Here is a 24,571-nt window from a genome sequence, read left to right as displayed (position 1 = left end):
TTGCATGGAAATCATAGAATCTGTTGATTCCTTCATTATTTTCCCTTAACCAGGTTGTCTTATATTATGGCTTCTTGGGATTTCAATCTCAAGTGTAATCAGGAAGGAGTAAAATGTGTCCAGCACAGGATAAAATAAAAACACTTAATTTCCACTCTTCATGAATCTCTTAAACATCTTAAAGAAGCAAAATAGGGCACAAGCCCAATTTTTTTTTGCGTTTCAGGTCTCCTTTAAGAGCAGAGACAACCATGACCCAGCAGTTTTGGAGGTAGAGGCAAGTAAATGTTTTACTTCTTGTAAACATTCCAGTGCATTTTTTCAAATCACCTATAATTTGAGGAGACCCTGACTGGAAAAGAATTACAACCCTCTCTTCCGTAAATGGTGCGTTGGCTTAGTATGCCTGATGTGAGGAGCTTTTATTGATTGCTGACAGGTGTGTCACATCAATGCAATATTTCACTGGTGTAAAAATACACAACTTTAATATTAGCAAGGTTTTTGTGATAATGGTTGCTGAATTTTTGTCTTTTGAACCTATGTTCAAAATGTAAATGGAGTTGTTCATCACAGTGATTTTGTTTAAAAGAAAAAATGTGGCTGATATTTGCTGTCTCCAATGGCTGGTGTTCAAATTGGCTCTTCAGCATTCTCAACAACCTCTTATATACTGGATCTAAACCTGTAATTATTTCTATGCTGGGGACATTTCTGAGAGTTCTTGTTGAATTTCTCCTGAAGGTATCACTTGTGTTCTTAAATTAGTATTTTTGCATTTTTCTGAAGGGTGTATTGGAGGCACAGAGAGGAATTATCCGTCTGCATTGCTGAAGTTTTAAATATCAGTCAGTCTCTGACTGCTACTAATCATCTGGAAATTTGATGCCTTCAGGTATCTCAGGCTGTAGTTCCAGAGCTGGTCTTACAACAGTTGAAGTCAGTACTTGCTGTTCAGTACCACTTGCACAGCCTTGGCTAGGCATACTTTCTCTCTGCCTTGTGACAGTCACTGGTGATTTAAATGACTGTGATGACCTGCTTCAGTGCTAAACCAGGTGGAAACTAAAGCTGGAAACTTCCTCTTGATTTTGAGAGCCATGGACTGGATCACAAGCATGTCAAGGTGGGACTAGCATTGCTGACTTACAATAGCTTAAACTGTTGTGTGGTTATGGGCTTTAGGCAAAGTTCAGTAATTGTTCTTGCATTAGTTGAGCTGGATGACTGTGGCTTCTTGACATGCTGTAGAGGTGATGCTTTTTGTATCTTCAGATAATAAATGCAGGGTCCCGAGATAATTTTTTCGTCACAAAATATGGTACAGGCTTGAAATACTCATTCTCTCCACCACTGTTGATCTTTTTGCTGGGCTTAATTTTCTTATTTAAAGATGCATACATTTGAAACATCAGAGTTTTTTAACTATGAATGATACTAGATGGGTGCTAAGAACTGGGGAAGCAAAGCTGTGATACTGTACACCTTGGGTTTAGTTCTTTGAAATATCAGAGTTGTTTTTTGGGGAAGGGCTAGAGTTTTTTTGTGGTTTTGGTGTCTTTTTCCTGTTTGAAAGTAGTGAAGTTAATTTGTTACGCATCTGGATGAATTCTTAATCATAATACAGTGCAAAGGTTAAAATGTACTAGTGAATACTTTGACATGGTTTAATTTTTGTTGGCAGCCTACAGTTGTAACATGGAGAATAAGTAGCGTGCTGATGCTTTTAATTGTTACTGCCTTTCTTTGAATGCTTTGTAAAGAACCTTCTTCAAACCTTTTCATTTAGAAAAGTACCTTTTTTTTTTCCCTTCCTCTTGCTTATTGTAAACAAAAAGAGGCAATTTAAATTGTTTCATGACAGGTTACATGTATTTGGGACAGTTTTTCTCAATTTCTCTTTTGGGGTGGTGGGGTGGGAATGCGCAATATTAGAGGGTTGGTTACAGTGTGGACAAGAAGGAAGCCAGATTTTGGCCAGCTAATATAAGAGTATAGTTCCAGGGATTAAAAAGTTTTGCTAGTTAATAAGCTATACTAACCCAAACTAATACCTGTGCCAGTTTGAGAAGGGAGAGGAGGGAAAAAAAAATGTGGCCAGGTCAGGAAGTGGGAGGTCAGCACCTGTTGGTTGGCAGTAAATCTATGTCATCTGTTGAAAATGCCTTTTGAACAAAGGGATTATTCTTGTGCTTTCCTGAAGAGTAGGAAACACTTAGGATGAAGGAAGACACCTTTCTTCCACCCATCTCTCTAGGATGTGAGCAGAGCGTGTAATTATTTTTATCCCCAATTCATGCATAATTCTGTGTTATTTTCTAAGATGGATGCATGAAACTACTGTAGAACATAAGAAAGGCATGCACGTAATGACCTTTTTTCCCAGCCTTATTATCTTTGACTTCTGTTACTCAGAAATCATATTAATTTAAACTGTAGAACTTTTTGGTTTGATTTTTTTTTTTTTTCCTTGTGAGTAGGTAACTGTGCAATCTCAAACTGTATGTAATGGACTTTTTAACAAAACAAGCTTGGAACTTGCCTGCTGAAGAGTAGAAGCAGTTATTCTTTTTGGTAACTCTTCTGATAATATACTGGAATCTCTTAAAAATTACTCACTTTAAATGTCTTCAGACTTGGTTAACCCAGCAAGTATTTCCTTTGCTTCTGTGGCTTCATAGTGCACTAACATTCTGTTTGGTTCTTTTAATCTGTCCAGTGTGTATTCATTATATTTCTCTCTTTCACTAATACCTTTGTTTAGCCTTGGGACATGACTATATCTGTCTGTGCTTCTCTTTGTGCACTGTGTTGAAAAAGCAGAACTTGAAATTTTGCATAATTAAGTCAGTCACAATTTTTCATGTTATGGTGACTTGCAGTGGAGCTCGATAATTTGGTTAGTTGTGGTTTTTATTCAGTTTGCACTGTTTTACTCAAAATCTTGCAAATGAAAATGTCAGCAGATTCACTATTCAATGATCTTTTAAAAAAATTACTTTTCATTGTTGAATATTGCTGTACATTTTTCCAAAATCTGTGGGCTTCAAAAAGTTAGTGTGAAACCGGATGTCTCTCTTAAAGTATGATGTCTTCTAAACAGCAGTTATAGGACTGCTAATTGAAAGTGATCTTGAAGGATGTATGTCTAGACATTCTCTCCTAAGACTGGTATACATGTATGCAGAGTAAAAAAATCATAATACCTGACTTTGAATTAAAGCTTTCACTTTCTTCTGTCACTCATTGATGTCACATGAGAGGTAAAGGGGGATACCAAGCCTGAAGCTCTGGCACCTATATACTGTAGAAAAGGCATCCCTAATACATTATCAGCAGTATTCTTGAGCCATTTAATAACTGTTGCCAAGCTGGCACTCAGTTACAGAGTCTTTAACTGTCACGGCTATTACTAAATTTTAATCAGGCCTTGAGAACACATGCCACATGCTGGATACCCCTTCTTCTGCAGTTGTTATAATCAGAGCTGTTGGATGAAATCAGTCTTAAAGACTGTAACAGTGGTGACACTTTTGAGTTACCTAGGTGGTAACTTGGGTGTGTCAAATCACATATAATTGTACCAAGGATTGGAGGCAACTGGTGCAATAAAACAATATAATTACAGACTGTGTACAAGGTTTCAGCCATAAATACACAGAAAGTTTGTCTGCTGAGATTATTTGAGGCAGTAGTTCTGAATTCTTTCAAGGGCTCAGCTTAAATTCATTGGCTAATACTTATTGTCAGTTCTGTACTCAGTTCAAACTTGGGTAGCTTTCTATATTCTCTATAACAAAACATTGTTTTATTTTTGAAGTAGAAATATGTTTCATTTCCTTTACTTTCTTGCATGTTACTTCTGTCTTGAACTGATGTCTGGGTTATATGTTTAGAAATACAATTTGTTTTGTATTGTTGCAACAGAATAAATATGGATTTCATCTGATGAAATCCATCCGCAGGTCCTGAAGGAGCTGGCGAATGAAGTTGCTAAGCCACTGTCCTTCATATTTGAAAAATCATGGCAGTCAGGTAAAGTTCCCAACGACTGGGAAAAGGGAAATATAACCCCCATTTTCAAGAAGGGGAAAATGGATGACCCGGGGAATTACAGACCAGTCAGTCTCACCTCTGTGCCTGGCAAAATCTTGGAGCAGATTCTCCTGGAAGGCATGCTAAGGCACATGAAAAACAACAAGGTGCTTGGTGACAGCCAGCATGGCTTCACTAAGGGGAAATCCTGCCTGACCAATTTGGTGGCCTTCTATGATGGGGCTACAGAACTGATGGACAGGGGTAGAGCAGTTGATGTCGCCTACCTGGACTTGTGTAAAGCGTTTGACACTGTCCCACACGACATCCTTGTCTCTAAATTGGAGAGACATCAATTTGATGGATGGACCACTCAGTGGATAAAGAACTGGCTGGATGGCCGCACACAAAGAGTTGTGGTCAATGGCTCAATGTCTGGCTGGAGACCAGTAACAAATGGTGTCCCTCAGGGATCAGTGTTGGGACCGGTCTTGTTCAACATATTTGTCAGTGACATGGACAGTGGGATTGAGTGCACCCTCAGCAAGTCTGACAATGACACCAAGCTGTGTGGTTCAGTTGATACGCTGGAGGGAAGGAATGCTGTCGAGAGGGACCTTGACACGCTTGTGAGGTGGGCTGATGCCAGCCTCATGAAGTTTAACCATGCCAAGTGCAAGGTCATACACCTGGGTTGGAGCAATCCCAGGCACAGCTACAGGTTGGGCAGAGAAGAGATTCAGAGCAGCCCTGTGGAGAAGGACTTGGGGGTGTTGGTCAATGAGAAAATGAACATGAGCCGGCTTCAGTGTGCGCTCGCAGCCCAGAAAGCCAACCGTATCCTGGGCTGCATTAGAAGGAGTGTGACCAGCAGGTCAAAGGAGGTGATTCTGCCCCTTTACTCTGCTCTTGTGAGACCTCACCTGGAGTATTGTGTGCAGTTCTGGTGTCCTCAACATAAAAAGGACATGGAACTGTTGGAACAAGTCCAGGGAAGGGCCACGAGGATGATCAGGGGACTGGAGCACCTCCTGTGTGAAGACAGGCTGAGGAAGTTGGAGCCTTTTCAGCCTGGAGAGGAGAGGGCTGTGTGGAGACCTCATAGCAGCCTTCCAGTATCTGAAGGGGGCCTATAGGGATGCTGGTGAGGGACTCTTCATTAGGGACTGTTAGTGACAGGACAAGGGGTAACGGGTTAAAACTTAAACAGGGGAAGTTTAGGTTGGATATAAGGTGTAATTATTTTACTGTAAGGGTGGTGAGGCACTGGAATGGGTTTCCCCAGAAAGTTGTGAATGCTGGATCCCTGGTGGTGTTCAAGTCCAGGTTGGACGAAGCATTGGATGGCATGGTCTGGTGTGAGGAGTCCCTGGCCATGGCAAGGGGGTTGTAACTAGATGATCTTAAGGTCCTTTCCAGCCCTAATTATTCTATGGAAATATTTGAACTGTTTCAGTCGGAAGGAGTAAAATGATTAAAACCCAAAGATATATAAATATATGCTTGTGCAATCACCATAATATTAAATAATTACAGTTTTAGAGTAAATTTCCTGTTTTAGTAGCTTAGCAAAAAAATAAGAAAATGAAGATAAGATATAAGGCTGGACTATTATTTTTAAATGTGATCAAATGTAACAGTCTCAGCAGTAATAAAACGCTGTTCTTTGTTCCACTCACTACTGTACTAGTGATTGTGGATCACTGCTGAAGAAAAAGTTGAATAAATCATGAATAAACAACATACCACTGTATTATTTTTGTACTGCTAAGAAATATTGCCATAGTTCAAATCTAAACCAGACAACATACAGCCCATTCCTCAAGGAAAAGTTCAAACAACCAACCCCAAGTAAACAAAACAGCAACAACAAAATACCCCAGCAAAACCCAAAACCTCAGAAGCTCTTTATGAATAGAGGGAGGTCCAACCTGAATAAAAGCATTGCAATTAACTGGTGAGCTTTCTAGCTATGGAATAAATCAGTATAGTATATGGATTAGAGTGACCCAGAAATTTAGCTTTTCTGTTGTTTCTGGTTTGTGAAGAACCTCTTAACCATGTCAGAACAACACAGGGGAACATGCTTTGAGCTTACTGTACCTGTAGCATATCTGTGTAACAATATTGTCTGGGAAATGAGTTTGTTACATTAGTCAATGAATTTGTGTCTTCTCCAAAAGACCCACAGGCGGTAGAGGGGGCCACTATTTAGAGCAGAACAAGCCACCATGGGCAGTCATCTGCTTTAACAGCACCTGGTCACTATTCAAAGCCCTTCTATAACAGTTTCACAAGGCCTGCTTTCTGCAGGATTAACTTTGAGCATCATTTCTGGTATGAGTCCTCTTTAATCCAAAATGCAAAGCATCCTTCTAATGCTTCTGTAAATCTGAAAATTCCAGAACTTAGTACTGTGGGAGAAATCTCTGTGTATAGAAATGAGAGAGCATGAATATCTGAGTGACATATTAATTACATAATTCGTTATTGGAAAGTATGCTGAAGAGATTACAAAGGGCTTTTTTTTTTTTTTTTTTTTTTAAGCCTTATGTAAAAGGGCAGTATTAGTGCTGCTCTATGATGAACAGGGAAATGGGGCCACTGAAACCCAGCTCATGTTTCCTGTGAAATGACGTGGTTTGAAGAAGAACATTGAGATTGCAAATTCAAATGAGAAGGTGCTAGAATGAAGGTTGCTAGTTAGGACCTATTTGTATAAACAAACTTTTTCTGGGAGTTAATCACTATGCTGTGAGTGACAAGTTGTTGGTTTTTTTTCTGTGCCACACCCTTATTTAAAACCATGGGAACAGTATGTTAATTTCTCAGGTAAGTACCTGAGTTGTAACATTTACAGAGTTTTGCGCACCTCACTTGAGCTGAGTGGAAACTTGAGTTTTCAAAACATTTAAATTTAAATAGCAATTTATGTATGATAGCGAAATTGCATTTGATGTAAGCAGTACTGCAAAGTGTCCAACATGTCTGCAGCATTGCAGGTCAGTCAGTCCGTGGAGCTCCCTTATCCTCGCCCCCTGTTGTGGGAGTGGTTTGGTGGGACAAACTGCTTAAAGTGTGACTGACAGCTAGCAGCTTCTTACAAAGGGAATATGCCTGTGCATTCTTGTGCTCAGACTGCTGCTACCTGTGGAATTTGTCACTGAGCCAGTTCAGCTTGCTAAACAGGCAGTACGTTAATGTGACAGTTTGCTGCCATGTTAAACTGGCTCTGGAAGGACCTAGTGAGAGCTAGTCCAAAGAAGTGGGAAGGATAGCTAAGTGGGAAGGCAGCTAAGAGGAGGGAGAAGAAAATGGAGCCACTTGGTGGAAGTGAGTAGTCACCATTTTAGGTCTGTTGTTGAACAGCAGTCTACATAAGAAACTCTTCTATAGAAGAAAAGACAGGACAATTCTAACTTTGGGAGTTTCTTTTTCTGAGGTGACTAGGTAAGATCAGTGTTCTAATTATAAGCAGACATTGTGTCTAAAGCTGGCAATATTAATTTAAGTAACACAAGAAAGGTTTGGTTTCTGTTTAGCACTACTTTTCTTATTGGCATACAAGGTGATTCAGATGTAATTATTCAGTGCCTAGGCACTTGAATCTTCTTACCAGCCCTGCAGATGTCCAGGAAGCACGAGTGCTTTAGTCACCTGGTCTTCATTATGCATCTTTGAGAAAATCTTTTAAGGCAGATTGATCCTAAGGATTGAAACAGAATAGGGGAAATAAGAAAAGACAGAGGCAATAAGAAAAATACTAGGTGTAAGCATTTCAGTGCTCATACCCTGTTTTTGATTAAGGTCAGGATTCTGCTAAGCAGTTCAGCTTATACAGGAGATCTGTTGTAACATTTATTACCTCTACACTCGTCTACCCTGTTTTTTGCATTCTGACTGTGCATGTTTTTTGTTGAAACTCACAGGTATTGTTAACTTGCACTGCTTGGGAATGGCTCTTTCTGTTATGAATACGTGTGTAAGATACAGGTTTTAAGCTAAAGCTCTGGCATTGCAACCATGTCAACCTGGCCCTGACATTAAAGACAGCTATGCTTTTCTGAGCATGGCCTGCATATTTTGTAGGCCAGCAGTAAAGTACTATTGGCAAATTGTCACTGATTAAAGTTGCTTCCCTTCTAAGATTTCCCCTCCCTGGCCTGCCCCAAACCAGTCTAAAAAAACAGAGGTGATGAATGTTTGGTTTAGCTCTTCTAATTTTTTAAAAACTCAGCAAAGCTAGCTTCTTTATGGCTCAGGAAGTTATTGGAAGCATAACTACTACTTAGGTGTATTTGATTTGAGTCACGAGTTTCTTGTTGCTTTGACAAACAGTAAAAGCCTAAAGATCACAGTGTCCTAAAATAAAGCTAAACAAACAACCTGTTACTATACAAATGATTTTAGTTTACAAGTCATCTGATTAAGAAATAAAAACAACAAACCAAAACCAGTGGAAACTGCTCGTATTCTTTAGAAAATGTCACTTAACTTTTTTTTTGCGCATTCAGAAAGTAAAAACTATGAACCTGGATTTTTTTTACTTTGAGGGGAGGAATAGGGAAGACTTTCCCATTGGAATTTTTTTTTTTTTTTTTTAAGTTCTGTGCAGAGTTTTATAAGTATCTGAAACTTGTCTATTACATTGTGGGTTAAGAAGTGGTACTGTTCAATTTTCTTGGCACACTGAGGTTATGTTAGCATGTTCAGTCTGAGTTCCTGTTAAAAGTACTCTGTAGTGACATCTTCATATACTTTTGTGCAAAGATTTGGAATGAGGGAAATTTCACTTCTCTTACTAAGTGTTAAGCTGTTTCTAAAAAGATGTTAAGGAGATTAATAGTGACGTATTACTGTAAATGTTAACAGCATGAGAAAATGGGAGGAGTTCTTTCTTAAAAGCTTACAATTACTTTGTAACTAAAAAAAAATTAAGGGCTAGCATGACTACATTGTCATTTTTCAAATTTGTCTTCACAATATGCTCACGAGCTTCACCAAGATTTCTGCAGAGAAATCCCTATTGATATTTTTTTCTTACATATGTGTGTATATGTGTACATATGGTAGGTATATGTGCCTCATGCTTGAGGAAATACTAAAAGCAAAATGGTTGGATTTTCAAGCAGAGGCTGAGTAACGACTCCAAAAGTGGTAGGAGAATTGAAATTAGGAAAGTAGAAATGTGGATATGTTTGCATTAAAATGCAGGGTGTAAGCGGCTCAGTTTGTTCTGAGAGCTCCAAAAGGTCAGTTATCTATTACAGTTTTTTTCTCTTTGTATTTCTTCCTCCTCCTTTTCTTTAACAGTGCTGTAAATTCAGTCTTGAATTTTTTAAATAAATAATTAATTCTGTTATTCCTAGTGATAAAGAAATGTGGCAAATTTTACATGAGTTACTGTAGTTTTGTCTGTTTTTTAGACTTAACATAAATGAGTGACAATTCCTGCTAATTCATGCTTAAAGAATGAATAGAGCTTGAAGAAAAATGTGCTTTTATTTTATTATCTCTTGATCCTCATGGCTTGTTCAGCATCACTTATATGTGGAGTTAACATAGAAGAGCCAGAGCAAAGGTGTTTGAAGATGAGCTTAACTCAGAAATGGATCAGTTTTAACTCTGAGCTCAAATTATTGAGGTGGGGAGTGTTCATGCATTGACCAGCTTTGCTGTGCAAAGTAACAGTCAAATCTGAGGGGAAATGGGATGGATTAGATAAAAAAGGTTGAAATTCAGTGAAGAGAGATGCCACCATTGTCTTGGGCAGTTACTGTTGATGAAAGTTACATGATAGTACTTCAAAAGAGGAAAGAAAAATGTTTCAAACAGTGTAAAATTATACTACCAGCCTATGAGCTAATTCTCCACTGAATGCCAAAACATAAGTTTGTATTTTTCTACTTGTACAAGTGGTGGTGACTAATACTTCATTGATTGCGATGTTCAAAATTCAGTATGATGTGAAGAGTAGTCCAGATTGCAGTCAAGAACTGTTTTGGGGGTGGATTGTATTGTTTTGTATGGTGTTGTTTCTTTTTTAAGGGGTGGGGGTGTGTTTCTGATGGTGTTTTTTAGCTATTAAATGCCCGAAGAAAATTTTCAGGTACCATACTGTATAGACTAGAAGACTGAGAAACCAATGAATGGACACTTTTTTTTCCTTAAATATAGCTGAGGAGTAGTGGTAGCACTTTTCTTTAAATGACAGAGTAAGCTACAGAAATGTGAAGCCACTGTGCAGGTATTTCCCCTAAGTTCCCAATTCAGTAAGCCACAGGCTCTGATGGTCATAGAATCATAGAATGGTTTGAGTTTGAAAGGACCTCAAAGATCATCTAGTTCCAACCCCCCTTCTCAGGACTGCTCTCAATCAATTCTCAGCCTGTAGTTATGCTTGGATGATGCCTTCCATCTTGTGTTCATCCTTTTTACTGCTTATTCCCTCCCCTGTAAGGGAATAAAATTAGACTTGGATATGGGTGTAACCGTTTCCATACACAGCTTACTACTTCAGGAATACTGCTAATGTTCAAACATTAAAATTCTTATCTGTGGTCAAAAGTCAGAGAATTCACAGTAATTTTAAGTATTGGCATTAACAGTTGCATTAATCTCTAAAATGATCCAGCTTTATGCTGTGCATTTTGTTTGCTAAATTCTCATTTATTCCCTGAGGATACCAGTGCATACTTAGTTACTTTCACCCCCAGATAGTGAAATATTCAGTCTTGACAGGCTCCTGTGTACTTACTGATAGCACTCGACAGTAGAGCTCATTCCACAAATCTGTTATTTTTATATAAATTACTGTTATTCTTCACACTAGCACAACTTGGGATAAATAGGTAAGAAGAAAATCCTGGAGAGATGCAATCTTGTTGCTTATTTCATTGAAACCTATCTGTTGTGGTGGAGAGTTTCTGCTGGCTCCACTCTGCAGCTGTTCACTGTCCAGAGTACACTGGCTTGGGCAGTGACAGGAGCTTCCTCTTCTGTCAGCAGACCGTGGTTGTTGGATCAGCTCAGTTGTGCTCTGAAGCCACAGCTTTAGAAAGATCCAGTGTGGTGTTTGTGCATGTAGGACCCATTTTGTCCGCAGGGCAGATCTGAACTTGGGGTGGCACTTAGTGTGCAGTTTCCCAAGCACAAAGTCTGTGGTAAATTTCACAGAAGTTTACACAGACGAATCTTCTTCTGTACATCTAAACATAAGGTTGTTTCATACCATCAGCTTTTCCCAGAACAGATCTTAAAAGATTTTTTAGATAATGCCTTTTGACAACATTTGAGAACTACAGGCTAGTTTAATATGAGCTGGAAAACATGCACTTCTTGGTCCAGAATTGTCTTGAAGGGGACTTAGTATGCAGTAATAATGGATAATTTAAGACATGCTAAATAACAGTCTTGGCTGGCATTAAAAACAGTAAGTATGTGACTTGATTTAAGCAGTTGATCTGTTGCTTCTATAGGAGAAAACTTCAGTCAGAAATTCTACATGTGAAGTAAGCTATAGTGTTTTCCCTGACCAGGTGCTACTCCTTCAGCATTTCTTTTGTTACATCACTTTTTCACCAGCTTTCTGATTGTGAACTGCTACCATTAGAAGCTCAGTAGGAGCAAAAGTCTATGTTAATTTGCCTGACTGTAACTGCACAATTAAAGCAGTTTATCAGCAGGGGTTAGGGCAATCAGTGTGTTCCGATGCTTCATGTTATAAAATTACTTCTGTTGTTCAAACAGATACTGTAATTAGTGCATCATTTCAAACTGGTTTTCTGCAGGGCTGGCTCAGAGTTTCTTATGATAAACTCCTCTATTTTTGCTGCTTACCTAAGCACTTACTTTGCTTGCAGACTTCTCCTAAAGTAACAAATTTTATTGAAATGTTGATGTCAGGAGTATATCATGTGAATACAGGTTTGGGGTGGGGGTTGTTTTTCAAGGGATTTTTGGTTTTCCCTGGTCAGTCCTGTCAAGACTTAAATTCACTGGCAAAAGGGAAGAGGAAGCTCTTATGTTTGTATTTAGTTATTACTCCATACTAGCATTTAATACCTAGTTCTTAAATGGATGAGCAAGTTGCTTTGTGTCAGATAATAAAGGGAACTATGTGTTCAGTCCCCGGCGCATGCATAATTAGATTTCACTTAGTTTTATGAGTCATGGTGAGCCAGTCTTGAAGTGGCATTTATGTGTTAAAATATGGTCCCTCATCTCTACCTTTCCCACTTACAGCTCACCTTGTGCTGGCATCAGTAGCCCCTTATGATCTAATTCAGCTCGCTTGCCCAGCAGAAAATGGGATGAGGGGGAAAGAAGAGGGCATAAAAGGATACCGTAAGACAACAGTAAGAGATGATTCAAGGGATTTTTGTTTCATTAGAGCTAGAGCTCTCATGAATATGTATCAACTGATGTGTAGTTATTTGTATATCTGAGACTTACAAGTTGTTTATTCATTTCACAATATGTTACAGAAATCCTCTGTCTTCCAAATGTTTTCAATTATCTCTGCAGCAGAGGTGCCAAAAATTTAAAACTGGAATTCTGTAGTTCAGTTTAGTAGACAGAACAGTTAGGAGACCAGAAGCTGACATTGAACAACGCAAGCTGAACAACTCTTGTGGCCTGTGAAAGGCTAAGAATAATGATTTAGTTTAGGGAAAAGAGCGTTCTTACTGGATTCCTCTGGCTTGGGTTTACCAGTTCAACTCTGTTGACAGAAGTAGGATGTAATCCATAATTAATGGTTGAGTAACATTTCAGACTCTTTAAGTCAGACCTGACATTGTTCCATGGCTACAGTATTGCTTAAAAACACTTAAATTAGAGGAAAAACTAGAATTTGTTTGCAGTGATCTTTATAATTTATTGCTTTTTTGTTAAATTTAACTTTTGTTTCAAAATTGCTTTAAATCAACATGTTAACGTTTTTTAATTCATGCAGCTTTTAAACTGCTCTTGTATTTTTAAGACTTTGATATATATATATGTGTGAACGTTTTCTTTGTGGAAAAGAAAGTCACCTAGAATTACTGTCAATTGTACCTATAGCACAATATATTAGACAAAATACATTATGATAATTTTACTAAGTAGCTGAATTTCTTCTTGGCACATCTTACCTCCTCCACTTGACTGCAGGAAGTGGCTATGAGTGATTATACTGTTTCTTATATCTTAGGATAATTTTAATTGAAGTTCTTAGAATATACTTGAATTAAACCTTTTTATGGTTTAAAGGACTGAATCTATTCTGATGCCTTTTAATTTTAGTGTTCAACTTAACTTTATGTGAAAATGGCCCTTCCTTTTACTCTAGCTGTTCTGTGGTTTTTGTCATTCAGCAGGGAGAGCAGCCTGTTGTAATAGGTTGGTGAAAACAATATAAAAACCTATCACTTCAAGATGAGTGAGGATAGTAAGGTTGATTCTCAACCTTGAGTCAATGGCTTTATTTCTTCCAAAGGCGCCTGCTGTAGTACTGAGCTGTGTTTGCATTTTGTGGTGGCCAACATTACTGGAAATTGTATGGGAGTGGAAAAAGCGCATAGGATGCACGTTTTAATGGTACAGGCCATAGCTTTCTGGAAAAAAAAAAAAAAACACCCCCCAAAAAAAACCCAAAACAACAACTAACAAAAGCCAAACCCCAAAAATACCACAACAGCCAAGTGGAAAATTTCTTTCCACTCTTACCATATTGCATTCATTCTTTCTTTCTTGTCTTAAGTAATATATCTCTGCCTGCATATAAACAGATACTAGTGAAGCATTTCTTTTCGGTGTTTATTTCATTCTCCTTTAATGGCAATTCTGACAGCTGGAAATGGCTGGATTCTACTTCACCACTTTTGAATTTTTCCAACTTTAACAGTAACTGTTTGTTAGTCAGCTGGCCATACTGTGGAGGTCTTTGTGGTGAGAAGTGAAGTTTGAGGGTTTTTTTTTAAGTTCTTGATAATATTTTGTGATGGCTTGCTTTCTGAAATTATTTTCTGCTTTCACCATTTGAATCTTTTTAACCATTTCAGTTCAGCTTGACAGGCACTTCTTTCCTTTGGATTTAATGCTTTTTGAAAATTATTTTCCTAGATAGAGGAGAGGAGTAACTTAATACCTCTAGAGGAGGGAAGGGGTGTACCGAGTTTTCAGTCATCTTCTTTGTGTAGGTCACAGAAAATGAGTAAGCTGCTGTCTTTTTCTTGTTAAGTCAATAGCAAAGACATTAAGAAGGAAGCTTTGGGATGGGATATGAAGATGTAAATAGTATGGGCCTTAAAGGGCCTGGGGTGTAGGAGATGAAAGACCCTGGCTTGGAAATTCTGCGATATGGTGAAGTGTATGGAAAGCACAGGGCACAAATCAGCAATGGACTACACTTAAGTATTTTTCCTCATGCAACAACTTTTCTAATATTAAAGCTTGGCTGTGTAGATGCAGGTCAATTGCATCCTTTTTCTGCTTTTTGACTCTCCTCATAATCCCTTCCCAAGAAAACAAGACATAATGGGGGGGGGGATATAAATCTATAAGTATGTTACTTTTTCTTTTATTTTTGTGCAATTAAATTTTGAGTAGTTGTAGCAAGACCTTTTGTTATTATTATCATTTTAAACTACATTGACCTTAATAGCAAGGTAAATATTGAGCAGTTTCTTCAAGTCCATTATGGTGTATAGGCACCCTGAGGGTAATGAGTGTATCGGCACAGGCAACAGAATGAAAGCAAGATCTGTTTACAGAATTAGGCTATACTTAAGGATACTGAAACTTCTGCCAAACAAGGAGCACAGTGAAATTTCATCTGCCAGTTATGTTGGTTTTAATGTTCTTTAATTTAGCAGATAAGATAGTTTGGTTGTAATTAAGCTTTTCTAATATTGTTGTTCCCCAAGGTTGTGGTATAAATCATTTTACTCTGTCGTTTCCTGCATCATCACTGCCTTCATTTTTCCTGTATAATTCTTCCATAAACAGTCTCTGGGATGCAGGAAAACTTTGTGCTATAAATTGCTGCTTGTGTATATAATATAATTTTGAATACATGCAATTGAATTCCTTCTTCCCTAGTTTTTTATTCAGGTTTTCTTGGTGCTGTTTCTCTTTTCTATGTGTATACCATTCCTGCTGTGGTAACAAGTGGGGGGTTTGCCCAAAATTACTCTCATTGCAGTTTTACTCCCTTATTTTTCTATAGGTAGACCTGGCAACCAGGCTGAATTGCTCAACATTTGCTACTGAAGGACAAGAGGCAGTGGGCCCACTAGAATACGATATTCCATTTAAACATAAGAAAACCCTTCTTATTGTGACAAAACACTGTTTGAACACTGAATAGGTCACCCAGAGGGATGGTGGAGTCTCCATACTTGGAGATACTTAAAACTTGGCGCTCAGCAATACGGCAGTGTGCCAGAGTTGACCCTGCCCTGAGCAGGAACTCATGGAAAGGGACATGGAATATGTCCACAGTCCCTTCCTATGTCAGCCATTCTCTGGTTCTGTGAAGTTGTCTGGTTTGTCTTAGCTGTGGTTCACTTCAAGATAGCCACAGTTTGTATTTTCCTTCTACAAAGTTATGCAGCAAGGCATGTAGTCATTTTTTTCCTGCCAGTCTTTTCATCATTTTCTCCTCAGACAATTTTAGAAGAAATTCCTAACCAACTGTTAAAGTCTTGGACCGTATTTTACAAGTCTTAAGAAAGGCACCTCCCAACTTGAATTCCAGATCTATTCAATATACCCATTCAGCCTTTTTTATAATAAAACAGGGTTGGGAAAGGATGTTTTCAAGACTTGTTAAACAGAGGGCTAGTTTAATTTAAAATTTTACTTGGGTGGGAAAATATATTTTTCCAAACCATCCTTTCAGGATTTAATATGAGGATGAGGTAACATAAAAAAATTTGCAAGAGGTTGCAAGTTCTCTCTCTGTGAGCCTAGCTAGCCCTGTTATGCATTTGCATCTGACATTGTTTGAATGAAATGACCTAGTATAGATCTGAATTCCCCAGTTTTGGTAGAAACAAGCAAATACATACATATTGGTATAACATTCAACTTGCATTTTTGGTAAACCAAAAGGTGTTTCTTGGAAAACTGTTAACCCACTAAGCAAGCAACCTCATGGGACAGGATGGAAGCAATGAAGGAATTTGAAGCCCCAGTGGGCTGAGCTAGAACAGAAGAAATTAGAAGCCCATTCCAAACTCTTGAATCTTTTTGACTAATGTTTTTTTCAAAACATACTGTGTGAACTTGCATTCTTAAGCTTCCTTTCAATCTTACTGTTTGACTTAAGAAATAGTGCTCTCCACAGCAACCAGACTTTCATTAATATACTTCTTAACCATGAAAAAGCATATCTAGAACTAGTGATAAACTAGTTCAGTTAACTTAGCAGTAAGTATTTGTATGATAGTATGTGCTGTGAGGTCTGATCTTAATAATATATGTAATTATTAACCATGTACACAGGGTGTTCCACCTAAAAGTAGTTTAGGGGGTGTGGAAAAGAAAATCTACAGTATTTTCTGTTTATTGTCCTATGTACAGCTTTTTTTTTCTTTGAAAAAAAAATCCTCGTGCTGCAACAGAATAATTTGAAGTTCAGCACCAATAGTTCATATTACGTTAATCTAAAATATTTAAATATCAGGTAGTAGAGGCATACTACTTTGTTTTATATAACAGAGAAAGTATTTTTCTGTGTTCCAGAAGTTACAAAGCAGGCGTACATCCACTACAACATTGTGCATTTTGCTGTCAGATTTGAACTCCTCCAAATCATCCAAGTTTTTGAGACTGCACCATATTCTTTTCATTATGAAAGAAACCAATGCAGTGCAAGGAAGTCCCTTTATGCTTCCCCACTCTACATATGCCATTTTATCACATGCTAGGTAAAACTGCTTTTAGGCATTCCTTCTCTTTCAGGACAGGCCTTGCCATTTTACTTGGGGACATCTTTCCTTGTCGTTTTTCCCTGTTACCTTCAGCCCCTCCTTCCTCCCTGGTGGTACTGTAGTTGTGCTAGTAACTGGTACCTTTCTCTCTCCAGTATAGTGTCAACTCCCCATCAGTCAGTGCAAGAAGAGGTAGTGGCATGTTTCTTGCTCTGCCCTCTGCTGGTTTAGGAACCTTCTCTCATGCATTGTAACTGTAATGTAATGCTTTGTGCTATGTTATATTAATATTGCTTGTCACCATCTGAAAACAACTCACTTCTGCTTTGTGTTAATAAAAAAAAAAAGAAAAAATAAATAGAATTGTTTAAATAATAACAGTGGAGTTTTGATCAAGATTGAGTGAAATAAGCTGCAAATACCTTGTGTTAGATAGTTCTTTCAAAGATTAAATTACAGCAGTGAACATGTTATAACTCAGCTGCACTTTGCATCAGGTTTTGTTTTATAAATGAGGGCTATTTTTCTCTCTCCCTTTCAGCTTCTGAAATTCACAAAGATACTTTTACAGCCACCATTGTTTAGAAAGTTGGCTAAGATAGCTTTTAAAAAGCCCAAACACTGTAGTTAACAGTATGGAGTGTAGTGCAGATGTGCACATGTTACATGAAGACTAGTGAAAATAAATTTCCTTTAAAGTATTGATGGGTTTACATACCTTTTTCATACATCTCTCATGGTTCTATTTTTTTCTCCGTTTTTAGCTTTGCATATTGCACAAAACATTTCAGACTTGAAGCAACTGAGTTAAACATAAAACATTCTAAGGAACAGTGCTCCCTTATGTATATATAACTATGAAGTACTGCAAGTATTTGTTGGTATTCAGTCTTCTAGGATTTCCTCTGTGTGTTTAATTTCCTGGAAGAATTTAAGTGAAATTTGGGGGAAAAGACGCATTTGCAGTTAACTTTGCTGGCCGTATATTTTTTAAAGTGTGGTTTGTGATTAAGCTGCAAGTGTGTTACTTACAAATAGGAGACTCTTACATTATGCCAAGGATGTCGAGTTTTAAGTAAGTGTGTTTTGTTTGTCCAGGCCTTTGTTTAGATGTGAAAGTTATAATAAATCTTTCTCATTTACTAAAGTTTTTATACTCCTCCTTTCAATTTTTTAACTTGTTTTATTACGTTTTAAATATTGTCAAATTTAAATTATGGTTCTGGGAAATTTAGCTGGCTTTATTTTCTATTCAGTAAAAACAGTTGGAAGGTTTCTTCTGGTTTTTGTAAGACTGGATACTTGAATGTGTTACTTAAATTTACTTATTTCTATTGTTTAGAAATGTTTATATTAAAAAACAAAAAACAAAAACAAAAAACCTTTTTGTTTAGCCTGCCCTTTTTTTCTGAAAGCAGCAAGCTAAGATGTATCTCTGGGATTATGAATGCCACCGATGGTGTGGCACCATGTAATGGTGACTATCTTGTTACATGCTTTTCTGTGACTTCAGTTTTAAAGCCCTGTCATCTCCTTTCTGCCTTTCGTTTCTGTTCCTTTTGTAATATTTGATTCCTGAACCTTTTCTTCATGAGTATTCAAAAGCAGTTTTTAACACTGAAGGATTGCTCTGTTGGCAATCCTTTGGAGTGATTCATACGGAGTTTTTGTGTACCGTGTCTGTTCCACTTTCTTAAAAATATTAGGTTGCTTAACTGCGAGTATGTTTTATCTGCTTAACCCTTGAAAAGCTTCCAAGAAAGCAATACTGTGTTTGTAGTACTTGTTAATTTGGTCAGTTGGGAAGGGTACTCTAAATTGGTTTCTTTGTAGTCTTTAAAAAAAAAAAGCATGAGGTTCCAAAACACAAACAAAATCCCCCAAATGATATTTTGAAGCCTAAATTCTTGTTAAGTAACCATGTAAAACAAAACAGCCTTCACAGTACAAAGAAGTCTTTTCCCCGTCTTGTTGAAAATAATGTGTACTATTCACAGAATTGAGTTTGTCCAGTGTTTGTGGTTGTTTTACATGGAATATGCTTCATAGCTTTTATTTATTTTCAGGAAGAACAGAACCGGGGCAAGCCCAACTGGGAACACCTGAATGAAGATTTACATGTACTTATCACTGTGGAGGATGCTCAGAACAGAGCAGAAATAAAACTGAAGAGGGCTGTTGAAGAAGTAAAAAAGTTACTGATACCCGCAGTAAGTTGTTTGTATACAAGTCTTCTGTTTCCATTTCTAGAAATTACATATGAAATACAATTAATGCTGCAGCAGTAGGGGTGAGGTTGCAGAGCAGCATCCTCAAATGAAATTTAGGTATTATTTTGTAATCCTCTGGTGATCTTTAACGTGTCTCATCCCGGATAAAAATATTCCACAGAACAGAATATATTTTTAAGAGATGTTATTTTGGGGATTTTTTTTTGCCTGGTGGGGGGTGTGTGTTTGTTTTGGGTGTTTTTTGTCTTTTTTAGAAAGAGATGCAGATCACCTTTAAAAGGCAATGCTGAACTGTTAATAAATACTAGCTTTCTCACCTTTCAGTGTAAGGATGCTTATGTTTAAGGCTGGGGAAATATGACATGCTTTTATGTTTCACTTTGAGGTGAGCATGATACTTAGATCGTTACATTGAACACCTTCCAAAAAGAACAAAACCCTTCAGCATATACTGTCAATATGCTGGGGAAAAATAAACATCGTGCAGCTGGAAAATTGATTATCTTTCTCATTTGCTGAATGTATGAACTGCCTTCTGCCCAGCCAGATGACTTAAAGCCTTTTGGAGGAACCAGAATTATCCTTGAGAACCTTTCTTTTAGATCTGCTCTGCATTCTCACTCAAAGCAAAGGGATTCAGGGTGGCTGTAGAGCGTATCCCATGCAATTAGCTTGCATCTTGTTATTTTTACCACCACTTCTGTGCCATTATAAAATGGTAAAAATGAATCGCATCTTCTTCAGTGGTGGAAATAAGTTTCCATATTGCAAGAAAACATTGAGATTATCCTGTGAAAAAAAAAGTAGTAGGTGGTATTAAAATGACCAAATGATTTCGGGCACTTTGGTGAATGCTAATAGATGCTGGCTATGAGGAAACTTGTGCTGACATATGCATATTTATTCAGAATACATTTTTAGAAGTTACCAAAGATCAGATACGCTTAAGAAGTTTGGGTGCTGCTTATTACATGTGCAAGAGTTAAAGGTCTGTTGTCTCCCATTTCTGAGCATTATGGCTTGTTGAAACGGGTGTGTGTAATACCCACTAATGAATTAATATATAGGTGAACTCGTGTAGTACATACAAATGAATTAGTATGTAGGTGGACTTGCTTTTTGTTCTATCTATTGCATCTGTTCAATTAGTATAAAATAATGGCTGCTTAATCAATGTATGGTTTCAGGTAGTTTGAGAGTTGAAAAATTCTGGTTTAGGATACAAATTGAAAGCTGCTGTGAAGGAAGCCATAAACCTTTAAATAATCAGGTTAAGCATGAGGGGTGAAAAATAAATCCTAGCTAATTACAGTGAGATGTGGGGAAACTCTGGATGCTGGAAGGTTCCAAAGATGCTCTTAACATGTAAGAATGGAAAATTGGGGATTCCTTTTCACATGGTAGAATACCTGTAACTATGACTGTTTTCCAAATAAATGTCAGAGGATTAAGATTTATAAATTAGATTAATGCATTTTTTTGTTTTAGCTCCATTTACCTTGAATAAAATTTGAGATTATACAGGAGAAAATGTGCAGTCTCATGCCTGCCCTGTAGTGGCAATGCTTTGTTCTTCTGAGATACATTTCAGAAAAGCAAGCTAGTGTTAGAGATGGGAATGAGTTATTAATTTCTTGGAATAATCAGTTATTTTTACACTGAAGATTCCAAAAAGTCTTTATTACATTTTATAGCAACAGTGCACAAATAGGCACATTTCTTAAATAGATTTCCATTTTGGAGGTACTTGGGTGAAGAGATACTATTTCAGTAGTAAAATGTGCTTCTTTATGAATCTGGATCATTAGTGATTTTTTTTTTTCTCCTTGTGGATGTGCATTTTTAATTTCCCTTCCCCCTTGCTATTGGATTCTTACCAAGATGGTGGTATAGTCAAACAGTTTTTCTTTACAAATCAAATGCACAACTTGAGGCCGACTGGCTGAATAAGACATCTTTTTTCCATAAGGGCTAAAACAAGATTTTTTTTTTTTAATATACGTATTATTATTTTGTATTTAATTTACATTTCTTTGGTATGATTTTTTTTAATTCTTATTATTTATTTTGGCTGTACTTAATGTTCTGTAGGACTAATTCTTTTGTTGTATTTCAGTGAGATTCTGGTCATTACCTGGACCTGTAGGATAGTATAGTACTGCCTCTTTCTTGTTTTTCTCTGAAGAAAAGTGGGAAGAATAAAGCAGTCTGCAGGCTTGTGGGATCTCACTGAGGTGTACCGTTCTTATCCCTCCTAAAGTGAATCCTACAGGTTATTGATCTTTCTTCATTGTGAGATCGCTGGGAGTTTGTTATTTGTGAGAGTTCAGTAAGGATAGGCAGTTCTCTTGGAAAGACAAAAGATGCTTTGGAGTGTGCACTGCAGAATGTAAGGAACAACTTGGAGCCTGTGTAGAAGAATGTACATAATAAGTATAGGATACTAAGTTCCAGTGACATTAAGGGTTTGGAATTACTCTCTAAGGTCTTAGGCAGTAGGGCTGAATTCCTCTGCTAGAAATATATTAGGCTTTTAAGTGTTCTAAGAAGTGTTGAATGCTCTCATCTAGCTGAATGTGTTTTCTAGATGCTCTTCTAGTTACAGAGATGTCTCTCTACTAATCCACCTTCATACTGTTTTTTATATAGGATGAGGTACATACAACAGAATTCAATTTTCAATGCATACATATTTGATGCATAACATCAACTGCATACACTTTTAATCCCTTTTTCCTTTGACTTCACATTCTTCCTTTCAGAGGAAAAGGTCATATTTGTGGCTTCTACTTAATTATTCTAATTGGTCTGGAATCAGTGTTTTTCAAGTTGTTTCTATTGTTCTTCCTGCATCAGGACAGCTGTAATTTTACTTGGTCGATTCCTCCATCTTGTCTGAAGACAACTGCAACATGGTATTAGTCAGTGATGCTCCCTGTCAAACTGTGTATATCATTTGCCACTACAATAATAGAATTATAAGATTGTGATGGCTAGGAAATAGTGTTTCAGTAGAAGATTATTTAATTTTGTTAGTACATTAGGTCCTTGCCTGTAATAGTGACTTTAGACTTCTCAGTCTTGAATATCTTTGAATTTGGCTATATGGTCTTCATTTTTACCTTGAGAACTTTGTGTGCTGTGAATTCCATAGCAAAAACTTGATGGAGTATAAAGAACTTTAAGAATTTTTAATCGTGCTTTAGTTAAGAAAAAAAAAAGTGGATATTGTAGTAATGCTGTACATAGTTTACCCTGTAGCGATAACTATCAAAAGCTTGAAAACGGAAATATAGTAGGAGATGATTTCATTTGTTTTAGCCATCTAAAAAGCCACATTAAATTCTGCATGCAAGTTTTTCTTTCCTGATTAATTCTAATGTACTCCTGCATGGTGTGCTGGTTTTACATTTTGCTTTCACAAGTGAGAGAATATAGTGCCACCTTCTATAGTCTCCATGTTGAAATGTTGGTTGTGCTGTTCAATCCGTTGTTTGCTGCTTATTCAATTGAAGTTAGCAAATGAATAAGTGATACAGTAACAGAAAAGGGATACTGCTGTCCTTAAAGTTTTTTAGGAAATTCCTGCATTACATCTGTTTTATCAGGTCAGATGCAAGTGTCTCACAGTGCACATCATGTAAATGATCAAAAGGGGAGCTCTGTGGATAGAGTAATGAATCATAGAATCATGGAATAGTTAGGGTTGGAAAGGACCTTAAGATCATCTAGTTCAAACCTGCCTGCCATGGACGGGGATGCCTCACACTAAAATGAAGTAACCAAGCTTCTTGGGAGTGACTGCTAGATGACACGTGGTAAACTTTTTGATGTGGAGGAGAGGTGATAGTGTGTTATTTTTAGTAGTGTGAAGCAGACTTAATGTTTCCATGATAATATGAACCAAGGGCTGCTGCAGTCCTGCCATTCCTTTATGATTTGCTGTTCCTGCTTCCTGTTTAGCATTAGAAAGTACTGGCCTTCATCTGACCGTGTAGCTAGTCCATTTGGTGAAGAGCTTAACCTTGGATTAACTGACTTGTTATGGAGTCAGTTTTATTTTAGCACTGACAGAAGTGATGGAATGAGAATGCGCAGCCCGGAAAAAATGGGATAGCAGCAGACAGACCACCCTTAAATAAATTTAACCTTCTGTAGAACTGCGAGTGAGTATGTTCACCTGCAGATAGGATGAGAACAAAATAATCAGACACTCCCTGTAGTAGAATATGACAGTGGAAAACAGAAGAGGAAAGCCTACTTGTGTGTACTTTTTCCTCTTTGCCACTGTCCAGTTTGTCTAGTACTGGTAATTTCAGTAGCTTATTCACAAGTTGCATAAAGTATTAGTTACGTTGAGCAGTCCTTTAGTAAATTGTGGTATACGTTTTATCAGTCTTATCCTGCTGAAAGTTCTTACTGTAATGCAAGTCCAAGTTTTAAATATGAGGACAAGAATCTCTTACATCAGTTCACATCGGAAGTGTTTACGCATTGTACTTGATAGGTTGTTGCAGGGTTAAATTTTTCATCTTACTCTAGTATTGACAATTAGCAAAATTATTTCAGACCAGCTGCAAGTGTGAAACAGCTCTCTCCATCATTGTGTGCTGTGGTGGAAACTGTAGGCCAGTGGTTCATTGGCACCAAAAAAAGTCTGTTGATGGAAGTGATTTTTTTGAGATCATACTTACTACAAGATATTGATGTGATTTACAACTTAAGTGAATAAAACCTTGTTTAAACTCTATTAAATACATCAACTCTCCTGAAATATTTTTGTAGTACTAAGGAGAAAAGTAATATCAGAATATTGTTTGTGAGAACAGTTTTGAAAGCAGATATAAAATGTGCTCACTTGTGATTATTAATTTGTTTTCAACTTCCCATTTTCCAAAAGTTGTCAAATAAAGGGAAAATACAAACTTATGAGGATCTGTGCACTCATGTATTTCAGTTGATCGTTTTACAAATTTTGATATGCTCGAATCAGATATCATCAGTCTCATTTTATTAGCTTGTTACTTAGGTAGCAGTTCATACTGATTCTTTTTCTCCCTGGGCTTTTCTTACACAAATGGGAAAAAGAATCATCTCCAACAGTTGTTGCTGTTAATCTGGTACTCTGGATTTTCTTCTGGACATCTTTGATGGCTTTTAGAACCTAGGGAAATCAGTGATTTTGCCTACATATGGTTGCTGCTGAATACCCTATCTCATTTCCCCTTTTCCTTCTCCAAAATATTTATTGGAGATGCAATAATTCATTGAAGTTGTTACAGATGTATAACTGGAGAAATGGTAGATCTTAATTTATGAAAAAGACCTTGAGAAACTTACAAAATAATCTTTTCTTAAAGAGAAACAACAAAAGTCTGTTGCCTGAAA

General features: G+C 37.3%; 1 protein-coding gene across 12 annotated transcripts in view; it reads left to right on the top strand.

Moving 5' to 3' along the window:
* The window catches only part of QKI (QKI, KH domain containing RNA binding), a 162,822-nt gene that overhangs the window by 91,517 nt on the left and 46,734 nt on the right, over nt 1–24,571 (top strand). For 6 of the 12 annotated variants that reach the window (XM_062641699.1, XM_062641696.1, XM_062641693.1 and 3 more), the window contains one exon: nt 19,019–19,162. In XM_062641699.1, coding sequence (XP_062497683.1) covers nt 19,019–19,162 — 144 coding nt within the window. Of the gene's footprint in view, nt 1–226; nt 282–19,018; nt 19,163–24,571 lie in introns of all 12 variants that reach the window. The other 6 variants (XR_009969047.1, XM_062641692.1, XM_062641690.1 and 3 more) reach the window with 2 other exon arrangements.

This window comes from Pezoporus occidentalis, unplaced genomic scaffold, assembly GCF_034315485.1.
Source record: "Pezoporus occidentalis ecotype Australia unplaced genomic scaffold, CSIRO_AGI_Poc_V1 ctg7, whole genome shotgun sequence".
NCBI classification, from domain to species: Eukaryota; Metazoa; Chordata; class Aves; order Psittaciformes; family Psittacidae; genus Pezoporus; species Pezoporus occidentalis.
The sequence above is the reverse complement of the archived record's forward strand: the minus strand, read 5'-3'. Positions and strand labels throughout refer to the sequence as shown.